We start from the raw sequence: 17,915 nt of genomic DNA, 5'->3' as shown, positions 1-17,915 counted from the left end.
GTGTGTGTGTGCACTACAGGGATCGTGGTGTGTAACTGGTTGGTGATATTCAGCGTGTGCTTCACCATGATGTGCACTTTCGACCCGACTGGACGAACCTTCGTCAAGCTGAAGGCCACCCGCCGCCGCCAGCGCAACCTGAAAACCTACAGACTCAGGTAACACCAGGGTCTGTGTGAGAACCTATCGACCCGCCCTGCTCCCCTCTACCTACCTGATCAGCCCCTCAGTAGAGAGGATTCTAATCAGACCTGGAGCTCATGATCAGATTATTTAGACGATTACTGTTTGCTCTTGCTCAGACACCGGTTAGAAGAAGGTCAGGCCAACAGTTGGACGAGGAGACTGAGGTTCTTCATGTGCTGCACCAGAGCGAAGGACTCGCAGTCTGTAAGCACACACACACACACACACACACACACACACACACAGAGGTTACGCCCGTGTAAAGAAAAGCTCGTACGCTGAACAAAACCCGGTCCTGTACAAACACAACTCGCTTGTTTATCCTTTTCTGAAGGTATGTAAACAATCGTTCTCGGCTCTCAGGAAATATCTGGGGGCCTGGCTTCAATTCTATTCCTCGCTCACTGTCTGTACTGAGTTTTGCATGTTCTTCTTGCGTCCTTGCGGGTTTACTTTACGTGCTCTGGTTCCCTTCCGCTCCCATAACCATGCAGAAGGTGAATTGGAAACGCCTCCAATCTGTGGTCGCTTTTTATTACTCGCTAGTGTCGGATCCCAACACAGAGCCGTATCGCATACAGAGGGCCACGCTAAGCTCTATGTAAACTGCCCCCCCCCCAATTGGCACAGGCATCCTGGACGAGTCCTGTAGACAGTGTGCTGCAACTTCAGCCTTCAGCTCCCCACACTTCTCTTAAACATGGCCAGTTCTCTTTGTGTGAACTCTCCGCCAGGTCGGTGGCTCTGCTGATATTCGAACTTGCCAGTTCCAACACAGTAATACAGTGGAACCTCGATTAAACGGAGTAAAAGGGGGAGCACTGGTCAATAACATGCGATTGTTTGAAACAGTGAGGGTTTATTTTTCTAGGGGGTGCCGAAAATATACGAAAACACATCACTAAGGTCCACAAAAGTGCTAAACATGCACACATGGTAAAGAGTGAAATGAACAACGTAAATAGAGATGTAAATATGTCATGTACAACCTGTAAATAAATATAAAAATTGGTGTGCTGTACTAGTGTGGGGAAAGTTTCATTTATCTTGTGTGGTGGAGGTGTTTTGTTTGGCTGTGATGGTATTGTGAGGACGCAGTGTTGCATAACTGAGCACTAGAACTTGCAAAAATAAAGCATAAATCACAGAGAAAAAGGCGAGAACGAAGCGAGACTCCTGACAAAATAAAGCCTCTAACTTACAGTATGTAAACAAAGAGACGTGCGCCATCTAGTGGACGATTACTGAACTACTGGTCTCGTTACGCTTCTCCTGGGAATTTTAAACAATCAGACCGCGGGGCGCCCAGGTGGCGCAGTTCAGCATCGAGTGTTGCCACCGGTCGGCTGGGCGCCATCTAGCGGGCGTAATTGGCAGTGCCTGCAGCAGATACTAACTGTCCACCGTAGCTGCAGGGTGGGGGCCGGACTATGTGTGGGTGGGTGGGAGGGTACTTCATACGCTAGGTAAGGACCCTGGTTGGCGGAAGAGACGCCTGTGCAGAATGCAGGTGTCGGAAGAGGCGTGTACAGTGACGTGCTCTCCTCGGATGCAACCTGGTATCTCTCAGCAACGGAAGACAAAATTGAGTCGCTAAATCAGGAGGAAAACGGGGAGAAAATGCATAAAAAAACAAAGAAAACAATCAGACCGGACGTTCGGTTTTCCAGATTTTGTCTGTTAAATCGAGGTTCCTCTGTATGTAAAATGAAAAGTTGGGATTGGATCTGTAATACGACCTTGTGAGGAGTTTCATCTTGAGATCTGAAGATCAGGAGGCTTTAACGGGATTCATGATTCCGAATTTTCTGTCAGGACGCGTACTCGGAGGTGGCCAGCCTGTTTGCCGAGTTCTTCCGAGATCTGGACATCGTACCCAGTGACATCATCGCCGGCCTGGTCCTGCTCCGACAGAGACAGAGGGCGAAAAGATCTGCCATCCTGGATCAGGTACGATCGCAAACGAGGCTCGGAAAGTACCCGGAGCTCACGTCGTCACAGGTGCCGATTAACGCGCCCGCGTTTCTGTCTTTCAGCCCAACAACGACATCCTGGCCTTCCTGTCCGGGATGCCCGTGACGCGCAGCACCCGCTACCTGGATCTCAAGAACTCGGTAAGGTGGCAGACCTGTTCAGTTCTGAAACCATGCGCGTGTGCGTTTCTGATGTCTGTGTGTCACGCTGGTTCAGGTGGAGATGGGCATGTATAAGGAGGTGTGTTATTACATGCTGTTTGCGTTGGCGGCGTACGGCTGGCCCATGTACCTGCTGAGGAACGCGAGCTGCGGCGTCTGCAGGCTTCTCAGCTCCTGCTCGTAAGCGCCGCTCTATATTTATCATTTATTTTATATAATCCTGTCACGCACCATCTGATCCGAGCTTTGTTTCTCAGCTGTATGTCCGGCTCAGGTTCTCGTCTCTCCCACTCGGTGACGGTGGAGGAGGACAACTGCTGCGGCTGTAACGTTCTGGCGATCCGCCGCCAGTTTCTGGACCGAGACCTGAAGCAGGTTCAGATCGTCTACACGTCCTTCCACGACGCCGTAAGAACCTCCGAACAGACATGAACGTCACGTTAAAGCTGGATTACTGTTGTGAGAGCGGCGGCCGCTATTAAAATGCGTTTTTGTGTTGTTATTCTATCGTAGGTGTACGAGACGCCGTTCTTTGTAGCCGTAGATCACGGGAAGAAGAAAGTCGTCATCAGTATCAGAGGAACGCTGTCTCCTAAAGTGAGTCACACACACACACACACACACACACATTTGCCTCAAGCTGTAGATTTGAATGAGAATGATCAGCCATAACATTATAACCACCTCCTTGTTTCTACACTCACTGTCCATTTTATCAGCTCCACTCACCATATAGAAGCACTTTGTAGTTCTACAATTACTGACTGTAGTCCATCTGTTTCTCTGCATGCTTTGTTACCCCCTTTCACGCTGTTCTTCAATGGTCAGGACCCCCACAGGACCCCCACAGAGCAGGTATTATTTAGTTGGTGGATCATTCTCAGCACTGCAGTGACACTGACATATGGTGGTGGTGTGTTAGTGTGTGTTGTGCTGGTATGAGTGGATCAGACACAGCAGCGCTGCTGGAGTTTTTAAGCACCGTGTCCACTCACTGTCCACTCTATCAGACACTCCTACCTAGTCGGTCCACCTTGTAGATGTAAAGTCAGAGACGATCGCTCATCTATTGCTGCTGTTTGAGTCGCTCATCTTCTAGACCTTCATCAGTGGTCACAGGACGCTGCCCACGGGGTGCTGTCGGCTGGATGTTTTTGGTCGGTGGACGATTCTCAGTCCAGCAGTGACAGTGAGGTGTTTAAAAACTCCAGCAGCGCTGCTGTGTCTGATCCACTCATACCAGCACAACACACACTAACACACCACCACCATGTCAGTGTCACTGCAGTGCTGAGAATCATCCACCACCTAAATAATACCTGCGAGTTGAACGAATGCTGCATCCTAAATCACATAGTACTCATCCTCAGTTTATTATTAAAGTAGTGTTTTGGGGCCAAGTTTGAAGGTTTTGGTGCTGATGTGCTTTCTGGTGGATATCTAGAGGTAAACATGCGGGTGCTGATTGTATTAAATCCGCACACACACACACACACACACACACACACACACACACACACACACACACACACACACAGAGTCATACTTCAGCTTCTCTTCATCAGCTTTACTGTTTCTCTCTCTCAGGACGCTCTGACTGATCTTACCGGAGATTCGGAACGTTTGCCCGTGGAGGAACATCACGGAGTCTGGCTCGGCCATAAGGTACACACTCAGGAACGGATCTCATAACGGATAGGTGTGGAGGAGAAATGTGTGTTGAAATGGACGTTGTGTCTCCGTAGGGAATGGTCTACTCGGCCGAGTACATCAAGAAGAAACTGGAGCAGGAAATGATTCTCTCTCAGGCCTTCGGCAGAGACTTGGTAGGTCTCGGTGTGGAGGGTTCGCTTCTTTTAATGCTGTAAAGAGAACCTAAGGGTTGTGTAAAGGTTGTGTAAAGGTTGTGGAGATGTTTTATGGCACACATTCGGCTTCCTAATACCAATCAATGGTTGCTGGTCATGCGTGTCCCTGTATGGCTGTTTTATTTTGCAACTGCTACTATTTTCTGTGTTAAATATAACAGAGAGCAAGAGAGACTGAAAACAACTGACTCTATAAGCAATATCTTTACCAGAAACAATTCAAACATGATCATAAACTTTCTTAGAAATACAAACTTGAGGACTTCTTTTATAAATGCAATAAATTACTGCCCCGAATAACCGGTCCTGCCTTGAAATAACTCAACAGAGTAAACAAGGCGTTAGAAAAACCGAATAAACAAACAAACAAATCTCAAGCTGTTATCATAAACAGAAAATAGAATTTTGTGTAGGTTAACGACCTCCCCAGTCACCTAATCTGAATCTAATGAAGTAATTTTGGACCAAGAATTCTCAGCATGAATGTGCAACTACTTGAGTATTGGGACACGCCTTCTTAATGCTGAATTCATCCACAACAATTGCTTGCATTTACATTTTTGGCATTCAGCAGATGTTTTTAAAAACAACATGCTCAAGGGTCCAACAGTGGCAACCTGGCAGTAAAGGGGCTTGAACCAGCAACCTTTTGATTACTTATCCAGTACCCTAACCTATAGGCTACAGCTTCCCGAACAGGTGTAATTACTGTAATTATAATATAAAGGAAATGATACGCTTCTGACTTTGCATGAACAGTTTAGGGAAGGCCCTTTCCTGTTCTGCACGACTGTGTCCCTGTGCACAAAGCAAGCTCTATAAAGACACGAGGAAAAGCTCAGTTTAAAGAAACCCCTGATCTAAGCTTTGAAACGAACCGGAACATAAAAAAAAATCACAGTTTTTATTAATTAAGTCTGTTTAGTTTTGCGTTTCGATTTGATGCATTGTTTTGTTTGTGTGGCCTGGGTGGCTGTAAAAATCACGGACAAAACGTGGGTCTCTGCTTTAGGCCATTCAGGTTGACATCATCCACCAGCACTACAAATGTTGTCACTAACTTTTGACTAAACGGCCACAAATCACCACAGACACACTACAAAGTCTTGTGAGAAGCTTCTCCTGACAGCGGCTGTTGTTCCAGCTGAAACGATCACGCAGAGGGTTTTAATACCATTCGTTTTTTAACTGGGACGTCCGACAAGCTCACAATCAGGCGTGTAATTACTTTTGGCCGTGTAGTTCATTTCACTGGAATCGATGAAACACCGTGCTTCCAAGAAAGTCCGGAAATGAGGGACGATCTGAAAGGTTTCTGAGGCTTTTCTCGGCCATTTAGTCCGGACGCTATCGCTCCATCTACATCCTGTTTTCAGTGGAAGTTTACTCACAGGAAAAGGAAATAAGGACGATCAGAGAGCTGGGGGTTAAGTGACTGATTACGAGTAGTTACAAGACATTATAGCAGATTTAATGTGGATTTTATCTGCAGTTCTGTTTCACAACATTTATCTCCTTCTGGAGCTGCTGACGGCAGAGTCCTGAAGACCTTCACTGCTCTTAGGAGGTCCCCGAACACCTCTTTTTTTTATTTTGAGCCCCATGAATCCGGGCATTGTGGTCCTGGAAGATAAAAAAAATCCATTGATAGGAGAACCTGCTCATTCGGTCCATCCAGGTCATCGCTGATTTCATTTTAATGCCACATAACGTTGCTGAGTGTCCAGCGGACCGAGTAAAGCAACCCAGAGGCTGGTACAGTGGGCACTGCACATGATCCCGTCTTACCCTGATGTGCCTGTTGCTCTGGAATAGGGTAGATCTGGACTCATCAGACCACATGACATTTTTACACCAGTCCAGGGTCCATATTTATGCTTCCTAGCAAACTGAAACCTTCTTGTCGCATGTGTTTAATTGTCCAGTGTTCTAAACAAGTTATCCTGGTCAGGGTCATGGTGGCAGGGTGCCAATCTAGTCGTATCTGACGTGTCAATAGCACCGAACACTGGGAATGGCCGAAGCCCTGCAATGACTTTGCCCCATGTCTGGGATGTGTTCCTGCATCGCACCCAGTGATTCGGGGGCAATCAGACCCACTGTGACCTTGACCAGGATCTTGACCAAACTGTCTGTTGGGCCCCCTGATCAAGGCCCTTAATTCTGACTTGCTTGTATTGTATTCAGTCCGAGTGTACGTTTCTGTTTTAATATTTAATATTTCTCTTTTTCCCCCAGAATAAGGGAACGATGCACTATGGCCTGGTGATTGTGGGTCACTCTCTGGGCGCGGGCACTGCCGCCATCCTGTCCTTCCTGCTGCGCCCCCAGTACCCATCACTGCACTGCTACTCTTACTCCCCGCCCGGAGGGCTTCTCAGGTCAGCTGGTTTAGTGATTTATTAAACCACTGGTCTCAGTTACAGCTGCTGGTTTTAAAAATGAAAGCTTGTAATATTCAGACGCCATTTACACGCACTGCATTCGTATCTGCTCTGTGTTTCTGTTTCACAGTGAGGATGCGATGGAGTACTCTAAAGAATTCGTCACCTCTGTGGTTTTGGGGAAAGACCTCGTCCCCAGGTGAGTCATGAATAGTCTTAAATGTGGATGGAGTAGAATTAAACCCCCACATCTAATCTATGTACCTGCACATGCACCTGCACATTAAACCCCCACCTTTAATCCATGCACCTGCACATGAACCCCCACCTCTCTTTAATGCACCTGCACATGAACCCTCATATCTCATTACTGCACCTGCACATCAACCCTCATCTCTCATTACTGCACATGCACCTGCACATGAACCCCCACCTGTAATCTATGCACCTGCACATGAACCCCCACCTCTCTTTAATGCACCTGCACATGAACCCTCATCTCTCATTACTGCACCTGCACATCAACCCTCATCTGTCATTACTGCACCTGCACATGCACCTGCACATGAACCCCCACCTCTCATCTATACACCTGCACATGAACCCCCACCTCTCTTTAATGCACCTGCACATGAACCCCCACCTCTCATCCATGCACCTGCACGTGCACCTGCACATGAACCCCCACCTCTAATCTATACACCTGCACATTAACCCCCACCTCTAATCTGTACACCTGCACATGAACCCCCACCTCTAATCCATGCACCTGCACATGCACCTGCACATAAACCCCCACCTGTAATCTATGCACCTGCACATGAACCTCCATCTCTCTTTCATTCACCTGCACCTGCACATGAACCCCCACCTCTAACCCATGCACCTGCAAATGCACCTGCACATTAAACCCCACCTCTCATCTATGCACCTCGAATTCGTCCGTGCATTAATTTCTGAAGTCCTTCTCTATACGTGTGTTAGTGTGTGACGTGTCCCGCTGGTTATTGAGGGGGGTGTACTGTGTTTTAGGATCGGTCTCTCTCAACTCGAGGGGTTCCGTCGTCACCTGCTCGAGGTGCTACAGAAAAGTGATAAACCCAAGGTAAGCACACACACATCACATCACATGACCAGATATAGTGATCAGACGTGGACGGATCAGACTGGTTGATTTTCCTGTTGGAACTGTACCCACCATGACCTTGACCAGGATAGAGCTGTTGGTGAAAATCAGATTTGATTTTGTTGATTACGTTTGTCCTCTCTGTTTCTCTTTCTCAGTGGAGGATCATTATAGGGGGTACGAAGTGCATCCCCAAAACGGAGTTACCCCTGGAGGACGAGGTTCCCTCTCAGGGTGTGACTCCCACCACCTCCAGGCTCTGTCTCCACCCTAGTGACCTGAGCATCGCCCTGTCTGCCTCGACGCCCCTCTATCTGCCCGGGCGCATCATCCACGTCGTCCACAACCACCCACCCGAGAGCTGGTACCCCCAATGCTTTCGTTTGAACTAGAGGTCTTAGACTTTTGGCTTCTGTTGTAGATTCGAAGCTTCATGAAATTGTAAATCAAATATAGACACGATGTTTACATCGGACCACTATTTTTCCCCCGTTAGTGAAGTTTGTTTATGGAGATGTGAGGAGTGTTGTAGCGTAGCCACACAGTTTTTATGCCAGATGCCCTTTTATCCAGGCCTGGGACCTGCACTGAGAGCGCACTAATTTGTCTCTCAGGGGCTTATTTACAAGCCCAGCCCAGGGATTCCAACCCCGGAATTAGGGCGTGGCTCTTACATTACGCCACATGAGCTGCAAAATTATTATGATTGTTTTCATTATGCATTTTAGGATGTTTGTCTTTGCTACTGCAACCTCTGGGTGATTATTTAGGGTTTAGACCCAGATCTGGATCTTAGACCCAGACCAGTGTGATACAAGGTGCAAAAAGACTAGTCAGGACCAGACCAGCTTAGTACTAGAACCAGTAATAATTAAAAGACCAGTTTATTATTTATTATTATTACTATTTAGGCATAGTTTCCCTTTTTTCTCGATCTAGTCATATCTAATTCCCCGGTTGTATCCCCTCTACTGCTGTCTGGTCTGACCCCTACTCGGAAGGGAAGACCGCTTCTTTTCACCTGCGCCAGGCGGGTTTATTGGAGATCCGTATCGAGCACTGAGAGTTACGCACTGCTCTCCATTTATCACTACCTAAGTGCAGTACATTGACCGGCCAGCAGAGGTCAGAACTGCAGCAGCAATAAGATAAGATAATATAAGATAAGATAGCCTTTTATTATCCCATGGGGGGTAATTTGCAGTGTTACAGCAGCTTTCAAGAATATAAAAATAAAAAATAAAGTGTTTACACATATGTAAGATAGTGAACCAAATATTGCACAGTTATTAAAATGTATTGCACAAAGTACAGCGAGTACAGCAGGTATTGCACATATTTAATAAGAAATTCTATCGGCTTTCCCTCGCTCAGACACAGCCAATCTTATCTGTGGTAGGCACCCAGCTGGCTGATAGCAGAGCTTGAGATCCCCCCCACATCTTAGTCATGTCTGGATCGTGTGCACTAGACTTCATGAATGAAAGATATTTAGGTTACTTCTCCAGTCCCAACTTCTCCCCACAATTTAATTATGTTAAAATAAATAAGATTCAAAAATATCAGTCCAGGCCAACAGACCTACCGGTATGAAAGTGCTCTGACTCTTATTTCTTGTTTTTTTGTAGCTGTGGGCAGGAGGAACCCACCTACTCGGCCCTGTGGGGGGACAACAAGGCCTTCGACGAGGTGATCATCTCCCCGGCCATGCTGAACGAACACATGCCACACGTGGTGATGGAGGGGCTCAATAAGGTCGGTGTGTGTGTGTGTGGAGCTTCTGCTCTTTCCTGATTGTGGCTCTTCTGCAAACCTGGAACAGGGTGATCGGGGTTGCAAAGCTCTGGTGTGCACTTCTGTCCACGTATTTGTATATTCGGGGACCGTCCCCCTCTTTTGGGAAACTGGAATCTCTTGATGTTTCTGTCCGTTGCCGTGGACGGTTTCTGCTTTGTGTGTTGGGCGCTCCGTCCGTGTGCTCTTTCTTCCTAAATCTGGACGTATCCTGGGCTCGGCGTTCTTCTCCTTCTTCACCTTCTTTGCTAAACCTTTAGGGCTCGGTGGTCTTCTTCTCCTTGACTTTCTCTGCTAAACCTTTATGACCACTCTCTTCAGCGCGAGTGTGTCCGTCCGTCCTCGTCCCGTCCCCGTCGTGCAGGCGGTAACCATCTCTGGTGTGCACTACTGTCCGGGTATTTGTAGATTCGGGGACCGCCCCCCTCTTTCGGGAATCAGTAATCTCTTGACGTTTCTGTCCGTTGCCGTGGACGGTTTCTTGCTTTGTGTGTTGGACGCTCCGTCCGTGTGCTCTTTCTTCCTAAATTTGGACGTATCCTGGGCTCGGCGGTCTTCTCCTCCTTGATCTTCTCTGCTAAACCTTTAAGGCGGGTCTCTTCAGCGCGAGTGTGTCCGTCCGTCCTCGTCCCGTCCCCGTCGTGCAGGCGGTAACCCTCTCTGGTGTGTCTCTGCAGGTCCTGGAGACCCCCTTTTTCCTTTCAGAGCGCTTCGCCGCGGACGATGAGGAGACCTGTTCTCCAGCCTCAATCTCAGGCTCCTCCGGATTCTCCTCTGACTCCTTTACTCTCACCTGAAGCTCTCGTTTTCGATTCCATCCCTGATCCACTGACTGAAGCTGAAACGGTAATAGAAACCCAGTTTGCCCCACCGCTCTGAGCCAGTAGCGATCGTGCCATCGTCGTTCCGTTCCATCGACACCAAAACTCACCCGGCGGTACCCGACCGAATCCACCTCCGACATCTCCAGCGTCTGGGAATCGGAGCGGATCTGATCCGCCACGCCTACACGCGTTATTCAACCGTCTGGATCAAAGCTAACACCCCACAATGCCTCCCGAAATCGTAGCAGGCGGTGTCACTCGTACCTCAGCATTTAAACACGGGCTTTGATCCTATTGTGAAAAAATTATTCATAAATAACGTTTGTACAATATACAGAGAGAAGTATTAGGACGCCTCTACTAATTTATGTGTTTCATCCACAGAGGTGTAATAAATCAGTAATATAAAGTAAATTATATGCTCCAACTGTGCAGCAACAGTTTAGGGAAGGCCCTTACCTCTTCCAGCATGACTGTGCCCCTGTGCTCGGTTTAAAGAACCTCCAGCGTCCTGCACAGAGCCCTGACCTCAGCCCCACTCAAAAGCTCTGGAATGAACCGGAACACCGACCGAGGCTTTCTTGACGAACGCGGTCATCTTTTGACTAAGCAGGCACAAATTCCCACATACACACTTCAAAGTCTTGTGAGAAGCTTCTCAGAAGAGCGGCTGTCGTTCTAGCTGGAAATATCACACACAGGTCGGTCTGTTTTAATGTCGTTTGTTTTGAGATGGGACGTCCAGGAAGCTGACGGTCAGGCGTCCACATACTTTTAGCCATCACGTTCAGTCCTGGAGGGAGGGAACACTGTTCCTCCAAAAGTTCTTCCCCCATGTCGGTCCAAAAGTTCGGATCTGGTGGTGGGCAGCCACTGTGCAGTGCCATCAACCAGCCAGCAGAGGTCGCAATAGCAGCAATAATAATAATAGTGACTTTTAAAGTTTGTGGACACATAAGCATGAGCTAGTCAGGGTGTCGGCCCCGACTTTGCAGATCTGACAACCTACTAACATTTTGAAGTGTGTCTGTAGGAATTTGTGCCCATGATGCTGGACAAAAAATATTGGCCCTTAATGGGTGTTCTGATTAATTTCCTCCTAGAATGTTTGGCAAAGTAAATGTTAAGTTTCTTCACACCAAACTCATTAAACCGCCTTAGCAGGCAGGGGCGGAGTCAAACTGGAACGGGAAATGGCCTTCCTCAAACTGTTATCTGATTATATTATATTATCTGGCCCTTTCGTGTCTCACGTACTGTAACTGTAAATCTAAACCTGCTAATGCAAACCGTCTGTTACTAATATAAACCGTATTTCATCTGAACAGTGTTTAAGTGTGTAATGTTTCATCCTTATGTGTGTGTGTGTGTGTGTGTGTGTGTGTGTGCTCACATCATTCATTTATTGTCTTTTGTAAACTGTATTCAATCTTCTTAACATGTTTAAAACTCATTAAAAAGTCCCATCATTTCATCCTGGTTGTTGTGAGTGGAGTTTACCTGTGTGTGTGTGTGTGTGTGTGTGTGTGTGTGTGTGTGTGTGTGTGTGTGTGTGTGTGTGTGTGTGTGTGTGTCATTTACAATCCTTAATTTTATCAGTAGCAGAGCGTCTCACGCTACACGAGTATACATTTTACCTGCACCTCATGTCTCTGCTACAAATGCCATTCCCCTATTCATCTCCCAATCTAGTCATATCCAGTTCCCCATCGTAAATCCGCTGCTTGCACAATTTCCCATCTGATCAAGTAGAGCCGGATTACCACACTCCCCTTCCGACGCGCGTCCGATCCGGGTTCCCACACGGAGCCGTATAGCGTACAGAGAGCCACGCTAAGCACCACGAGACCCCCGCCCTTTCTTAATCGTACAGGCGCCTGGACATTCCCAGAGATCACATATCTTGCCGTCCGACCTTCCTTTCCTCAGAAACGACCAATTGTGTTTGTGTGGACGCCCGGATGGGTCGGCAGCTCTTCTGAGATTCGAGCATGTGAGTTCAAACACATTAGACCGCTGTGCCACCCGAGCGCCCCCTCAGCTCATGATTGAAGAATTCGAATAAGAATAATTAAATAAGAAAATCTTTATTTATAAGGACCTGAAGTTTTTTCTAGAATATTTTCATTCACCTGTTCAGTGTTTTATTATTATTATTATCATATTATTATTTTATTATTATTATTATTATCATCATTAGTATTATTATTAATTATTACTATTAATTATTATTATTAATTATAACTATTATTATTATTTAATAATTAGAATAATTGTTAATTATAATTATTAATTATTATTATTAGTTATAATAATAATTATTATTAATTATTAATTATTATCTTATTGTTTTATTATTTATATATATTTTTATTATTTTTTTATTATTATTATTATTATTATTAATTATTATTATTTTTTTGTTTTATTACTACTATTATTAGTATCTTATTATTATTATAATTATGTGTTTTTATTATTGTTAATACTATATTTGTTATTATTATTATTGATTTTGATTATTACCATATTATTATTAATATTATATTTGTGTTTTTGTTATTTATTAATATAATCATATTTATATTATTTTCATTATTATTACTATGAATATATTTATTATTAGTACTATCATTATTATTATAATCATTTGTATTTTATTACTATTAATATTATATTTATTATTATTAATGTTATTACCATATTGTATTATTTTTATTATTAGTACTATTATTATGATTATTTTCTATTATTTTCTATATTATTATTATTTTTTATTACTATTATATTTATTATCGTTATCATATTATTAATAATTAATATTATTAGTGTTACTTTTATATTTCTTCTTATTATTAATTATTATTATTATTATAAATATAATTTTATTACTGTATTTGTTAGTAAAGATTAAATTTGGTGTTTATTTGGCTGTAAATGTATTTTTTTTTATCCAGCAGTTCTGGGACTTTCTGTTCTAACAGATCATGTATGTACAGTGTATCACAAAAGTGAGTACACTTCTCACATTTCTGCAAATATTTCATTATATCTTTTCATGGGACAACACTATAGACATGAAACTTGGATATAACTTAGAGTAGTCAGTGTACAGCTTGTATAGCAGTGTAGATTTACTGTCTTCTGAAAATAACTCAACACACAGCCATTAATGTCTAAATGGCTGGCAACATAAGTGAGTACACCCCACAGTGAACATGTCCAAATTGTGCCCAAATGTGTCGTTGTCCCTCCCTGGTGTCATGTGTCAAGGTCCCAGGTGTAAATGGGGAGCAGGGCTGTTAAATTTGGTGTTTTGGGTACAATTCTCTCATACTGGCCACTGGATATTCAACATGGCACCTCATGGCCAAGAACTCTCTGAGGATGTGAGAAATAGAATTGTTGCTCTACACAAAGATGGCCTGGGCTATAAGAAGATTGCTAACACCCTGAAACTGAGCTACAGCACGGTGGCCAAGGTCATACAGCGGTTTTCCAGGACAGGTTCCACTCGGAACAGGCTTCGCCAGGGTCGACCAAAGAAGTTGAGTCCACGTGTTCGGCGTCATATCCAGAGGTTGGCTTTAAAAAATAGACACATGAGTGCTGCCAGCATTGCTGCAGAGGTTGAAGACGTGGGAGGTCAGCCTGTCAGTGCTCAGACCATACGCCGCACACTACATCAACTCGGTCTGCATGGTCGTCATCCCAGAAGGAAGCTGACACACAAGAAAGCCCGCAAACAGTTTGCTGAAGACAAGCAGTCCAAGAACATGGATTACTGGAATGCCCTGTGGTCTGACGAGACCAAGATAAACTTGTTTGGCTCAGATGGTGTCCAGCATGTGTGGCGGCGCCCTGGTGAGAAGTACCAAGACAACTGTATCTTGCCTACAGTCAATCATGGTGGTGGTAGCATCATGGTCTTGGGCTGCATGAGTGTTGCTGGCACTGGGGAGCTGCAGTTCATTGAGGGAAACATGAATTCCAACATGTACTGTGACATTCTGAAACAGAGCATGATCCCCTCCCTTCGAAAACTGGGCCTCATGGCAGTTTTCCAACAGGATAACGACCCCAAACACAACCTTCAAGATGACAACTGCCTTGCTGAGGAAGCTGAAGGTAAAGGTGATGGACTAAACCCAATTGAGCACCTGTGGCGCATCCTCAAGTGGAAGGTGGAGAAGTCAAGGTGTCTAACATCCACCAGCTCCGTGATGTCATCATGGAGGAGTGGAAGAGGATTCCAGTAGCAACCTGTGCAGCTCTGGTGAATTCCATGCCCAGGAGGGTTAAGGCAGTGCTGGATAATAATGGTGGTCACACAAAATATTGACACTTTGGGCACAATTTGGACATGTTCACTGTGGGGTGTACTCACTTATGTTGCCAGCTATTTAGACATTAACGGCTGTGTGTTGAGTTATTTTCAGAAGACAGTAAATCTACACTGCTATACAAGTTGTACACTGACTACTCTAAGTTATATCCAAGTTTTATTTCTATAGTGTTGTCCCATGAAAAGATATAATAAAATATTTGCAGAAATGTGAGGGGTGTACTCACTTTTGTGATACACTGTAAATATCAGCGAGGCTTCACACACCACGTTTTCCCGTCACTTTTATTTATATTTACACTCGTTCAGAACTGATGAGTGATTTTTGTACCCATGTTACCCATGTCTTGGCTCTCAGATACTCCAGGAGAACATTAAGCTCTGAACTCGACGGTTCTGTTTTGCCTCCCCGTGTCCGTTTTAGGTTCTGGAGAACTACAATAAGGGGAAGACGGCGCTCCTGTCCGCTGCTAAGATCATGGTCAGTCCGACAGAAGTGGATCTACACGCCGAGACCATCTTTCACGGAGCCTCCAACCCCCACGAGCCCACGCCGCAACCCCAGCACCGCCGGAACAGCAGCGTCCGGTGAGCGCTCGTAGCTTTTTGTGGAACACATGCCGGTGTACGATGACCGAACCACATAGTACACGTTCTGTATCACACAGCACTAACACACGTGAGCGGATTGGGTTCAGACCGAGGTTTTGTGGTGAAACCACACACGTCAATGATCAGATCTCAGAAGCGTAGAGCTTACTGCCTTTAAGATCTGTGCTGTGTACATTTTTAACGTAAGCGCTTAAAGCAGTACTTCCAAATGTGTGCGGGCACATGCCATTTCATTACGTTTCCAGACAAGCCGATCAGAGCCGGTCCTCCAGGCCAGCAGAGGGCGCTCTCACAGCTGTATTCGGCGACTTCTGTGCTGATCGGCTCGTCTGTGTGTCTGTGGGAGGGCTGTAAGGATTCCTCATATCTGCTGTAATTACGACCTCTGCCGGCTGATTGATGGCGCAGGGGATAATGGAGATCGGTGCGTGACTCTCCGTGCGCGATACGGATCTCCATATGAACATTGTGTAAACATGGCGTAAAAAAGTGAATGTAGTTTTTGACCCATGTTCTGACCGTGTGCCCTGTCCTCTCTCACTCATGCCCGCTGCAGAGGCGCCACGTACGGTAGCATCCAGTTCCCCCCTCGACCCCTGTGGTTCAGTAGAGAGGCTCAGTACAGACCCAATCCCGCTGTAATGATCTAACGGCTTCTCCTCTCTCCTCCCCTTCCTGTTTCCACGCTTCATTTCCTCTGATGTTCCACATCATTCCGACTTTTATTTATTTATTTTATTTTTCATGCATGCTCCTCACACCTTTTTGTCGCTCCCTGACCCCTTCGTCCTCCTCCCGTTCCCCTGTAGCTCCTGCGCTCGCTCCGAGATCTCCCTGGACGGCTTCTCCGAGTGCCCCCCTCCCAACGTGCCCGTGGTGCTGATGGGCGCCCGCGAGCGCCTGGCGCTGGAGCTCCGGGAGCGGAAGGCGCCGCTGGCCATCATGGAGAGCCTGTCGGACGTGGACTCCATCTACAGCATGGACTCCCGCCGCTCGTCCGCCGCTCTGAGGGGCTCGCCGTGCCTCGGGACGCTGCCCTTTTCCCTGGACGCGCCCATCCCCGAGGAGAACCCGTCCCTGAGCTCGCGGACCGAGCTCATCCAGGCGTCGCCGGAGCGGGAGCTGATGGGACAGACGGGACCCTACTGTCCCACGCCGCCGGAACTCGCCGCGCCTTCGGCCGAGACTCGCCGACTCTCCCAAAGCAACTCTGCTCGCGGGTTCGCTCAGTTCCCGGACAAGCCGATCGCAGACGCCCAGCAGAGGGCGCTCTCACTATCCAATCCTGAGACGTTTTACAGGTCGAGCGGGTGTAACAGCCAGGAAATGAGTCCCGCGCCGCCATGGGCGGGTCTGATAGACGAGGGATCCGAGGAGAGCGAAAAAGACGACAGCACGGAGAGAAAGGAAAGCGCGAGAAAAGCCCAAACGGCGCCTCTGTCCAACGGGAACCCCAGCCAGGCCGTTCTGGAGTTCGCTCAGTATCTGGACTCTCTTTTCAAGCTGGACGGGAAGGACGCACTCCCGCTGGACAACGCCGATTCCGACGGCGAGTCCGAATCGGGCCGCGGCTCCTCGGTGCGTACGGAGGAGCAGCGCCTGGACGACCTGGACAGCGAGCGGCAGCTATTGGTCAGAGCCACGGTCGAGCCCAACCTGGTCCCCAAGCCTCCTCGGACCTTCGCCGGCTCCGCCGAACCCTCGTCCGGCGTCTCGCCCTCGCCGTCGTTCCCTTTATCCCTGTCGTCCGGGGAGATGAACGACCTCTCGCCTGTGAATCACGGCGCGCTACGGACTTCCGCCACGTCTCCTTACGCCGAGGAGAACGCGCTGCCGTCCGTGGTGTAGGAGACCCTCAGGGGTGGGCGCTCGCACCTCGTAACTTGGTCGCTCTGGTCTGCTAAGTCGGTCGTAGTTTGATGGTTTTAAGGGGGGAAATTCCTGCTATTTGAGTCTTAGCCCGTTTATTTAGGTCAAAACCAGTCTTAGCCCGTTTATTTAAATTAAAACTAGTCTTAGTCCGTTTATTTAAATTAAAACTAGTCTTAGTCCGTTTATTTAAATTAAAACTAGTCTTAGTCCGTTTATTTGAGTCAGTTTGTTCCTGCTCAGTCCAAAGATGACAGCATGAGTATTTGTACGACTGGGCGCTGATTGATCAGTCGGTGTTCCGGTTCATCCCAGAGCTCTTTAATGGAACTGAGGTCAGGGCTCTGTGCAGGACACTGGAGTTTCATTTATAGACCTGGAACAGAAAAGGGCCTTCCCTAAACTGTTGGAAGCATATCATTTCCTTTATATGATTGATTTATTACGCCTGTTAGGAACTGTCGTGGCTGAAACACACAAATGTTAAAATTGAAGGGGTGTCCCAATACGACCGACCGACTTAGCCGCCGACCGAGTCTCGCAGGTGCGCCAGGTTCCAGAAACTCAGCCCCGCCCCTTGCTCCTGCTTGTTGATTGGTGGTTGTATATTAAATGATACATTTTACGACCTTCCTAGCGGAAATGCTAACGCGGGGGGGGGGTTTCGCTTCGGAACGTGCATGCGTGGCAACACTACCTGTCCGAGACGACCATGGCGACGAGAGCGGAAGATCTCCGCGTACGACCATCACTGAACATTTGAACGTTCTCC

The 17,915-nt window shown here is 46.9% G+C and overlaps 1 protein-coding gene across 1 annotated transcript in view; it reads left to right on the top strand.

Annotated features, from left to right (window-relative positions):
• Window positions 1-17,237, top strand: part of dagla (diacylglycerol lipase, alpha) — a 31,017-nt gene extending 13,780 nt beyond the window's left edge. The window contains exons 6-21 of the mRNA XM_063012522.1: window positions 20-158; window positions 303-390; window positions 2,002-2,136; window positions 2,223-2,300; window positions 2,377-2,501; window positions 2,579-2,729; window positions 2,835-2,918; window positions 3,909-3,986; window positions 4,067-4,147; window positions 6,428-6,570; window positions 6,704-6,772; window positions 7,606-7,678; window positions 7,858-8,063; window positions 9,328-9,454; window positions 15,087-15,250; window positions 16,084-17,237. Coding sequence (XP_062868592.1) covers window positions 20-158; window positions 303-390; window positions 2,002-2,136; window positions 2,223-2,300; window positions 2,377-2,501; window positions 2,579-2,729; window positions 2,835-2,918; window positions 3,909-3,986; window positions 4,067-4,147; window positions 6,428-6,570; window positions 6,704-6,772; window positions 7,606-7,678; window positions 7,858-8,063; window positions 9,328-9,454; window positions 15,087-15,250; window positions 16,084-17,122 — 2,780 coding nt within the window. The 3' untranslated portion in view covers window positions 17,123-17,237. The remainder of the gene's footprint in view (window positions 1-19; window positions 159-302; window positions 391-2,001; window positions 2,137-2,222; window positions 2,301-2,376; window positions 2,502-2,578; window positions 2,730-2,834; window positions 2,919-3,908; window positions 3,987-4,066; window positions 4,148-6,427; window positions 6,571-6,703; window positions 6,773-7,605; window positions 7,679-7,857; window positions 8,064-9,327; window positions 9,455-15,086; window positions 15,251-16,083) is intronic.
• The last annotated feature ends 678 nt before the right edge of the window (window positions 17,238-17,915 follow it).

This window comes from Trichomycterus rosablanca, chromosome 17, assembly GCF_030014385.1.
Source record: "Trichomycterus rosablanca isolate fTriRos1 chromosome 17, fTriRos1.hap1, whole genome shotgun sequence".
Lineage (NCBI taxonomy): Eukaryota > Metazoa > Chordata > Actinopteri > Siluriformes > Trichomycteridae > Trichomycterus > Trichomycterus rosablanca.
This window is presented reverse-complemented; position numbering and strand designations above follow the sequence as displayed.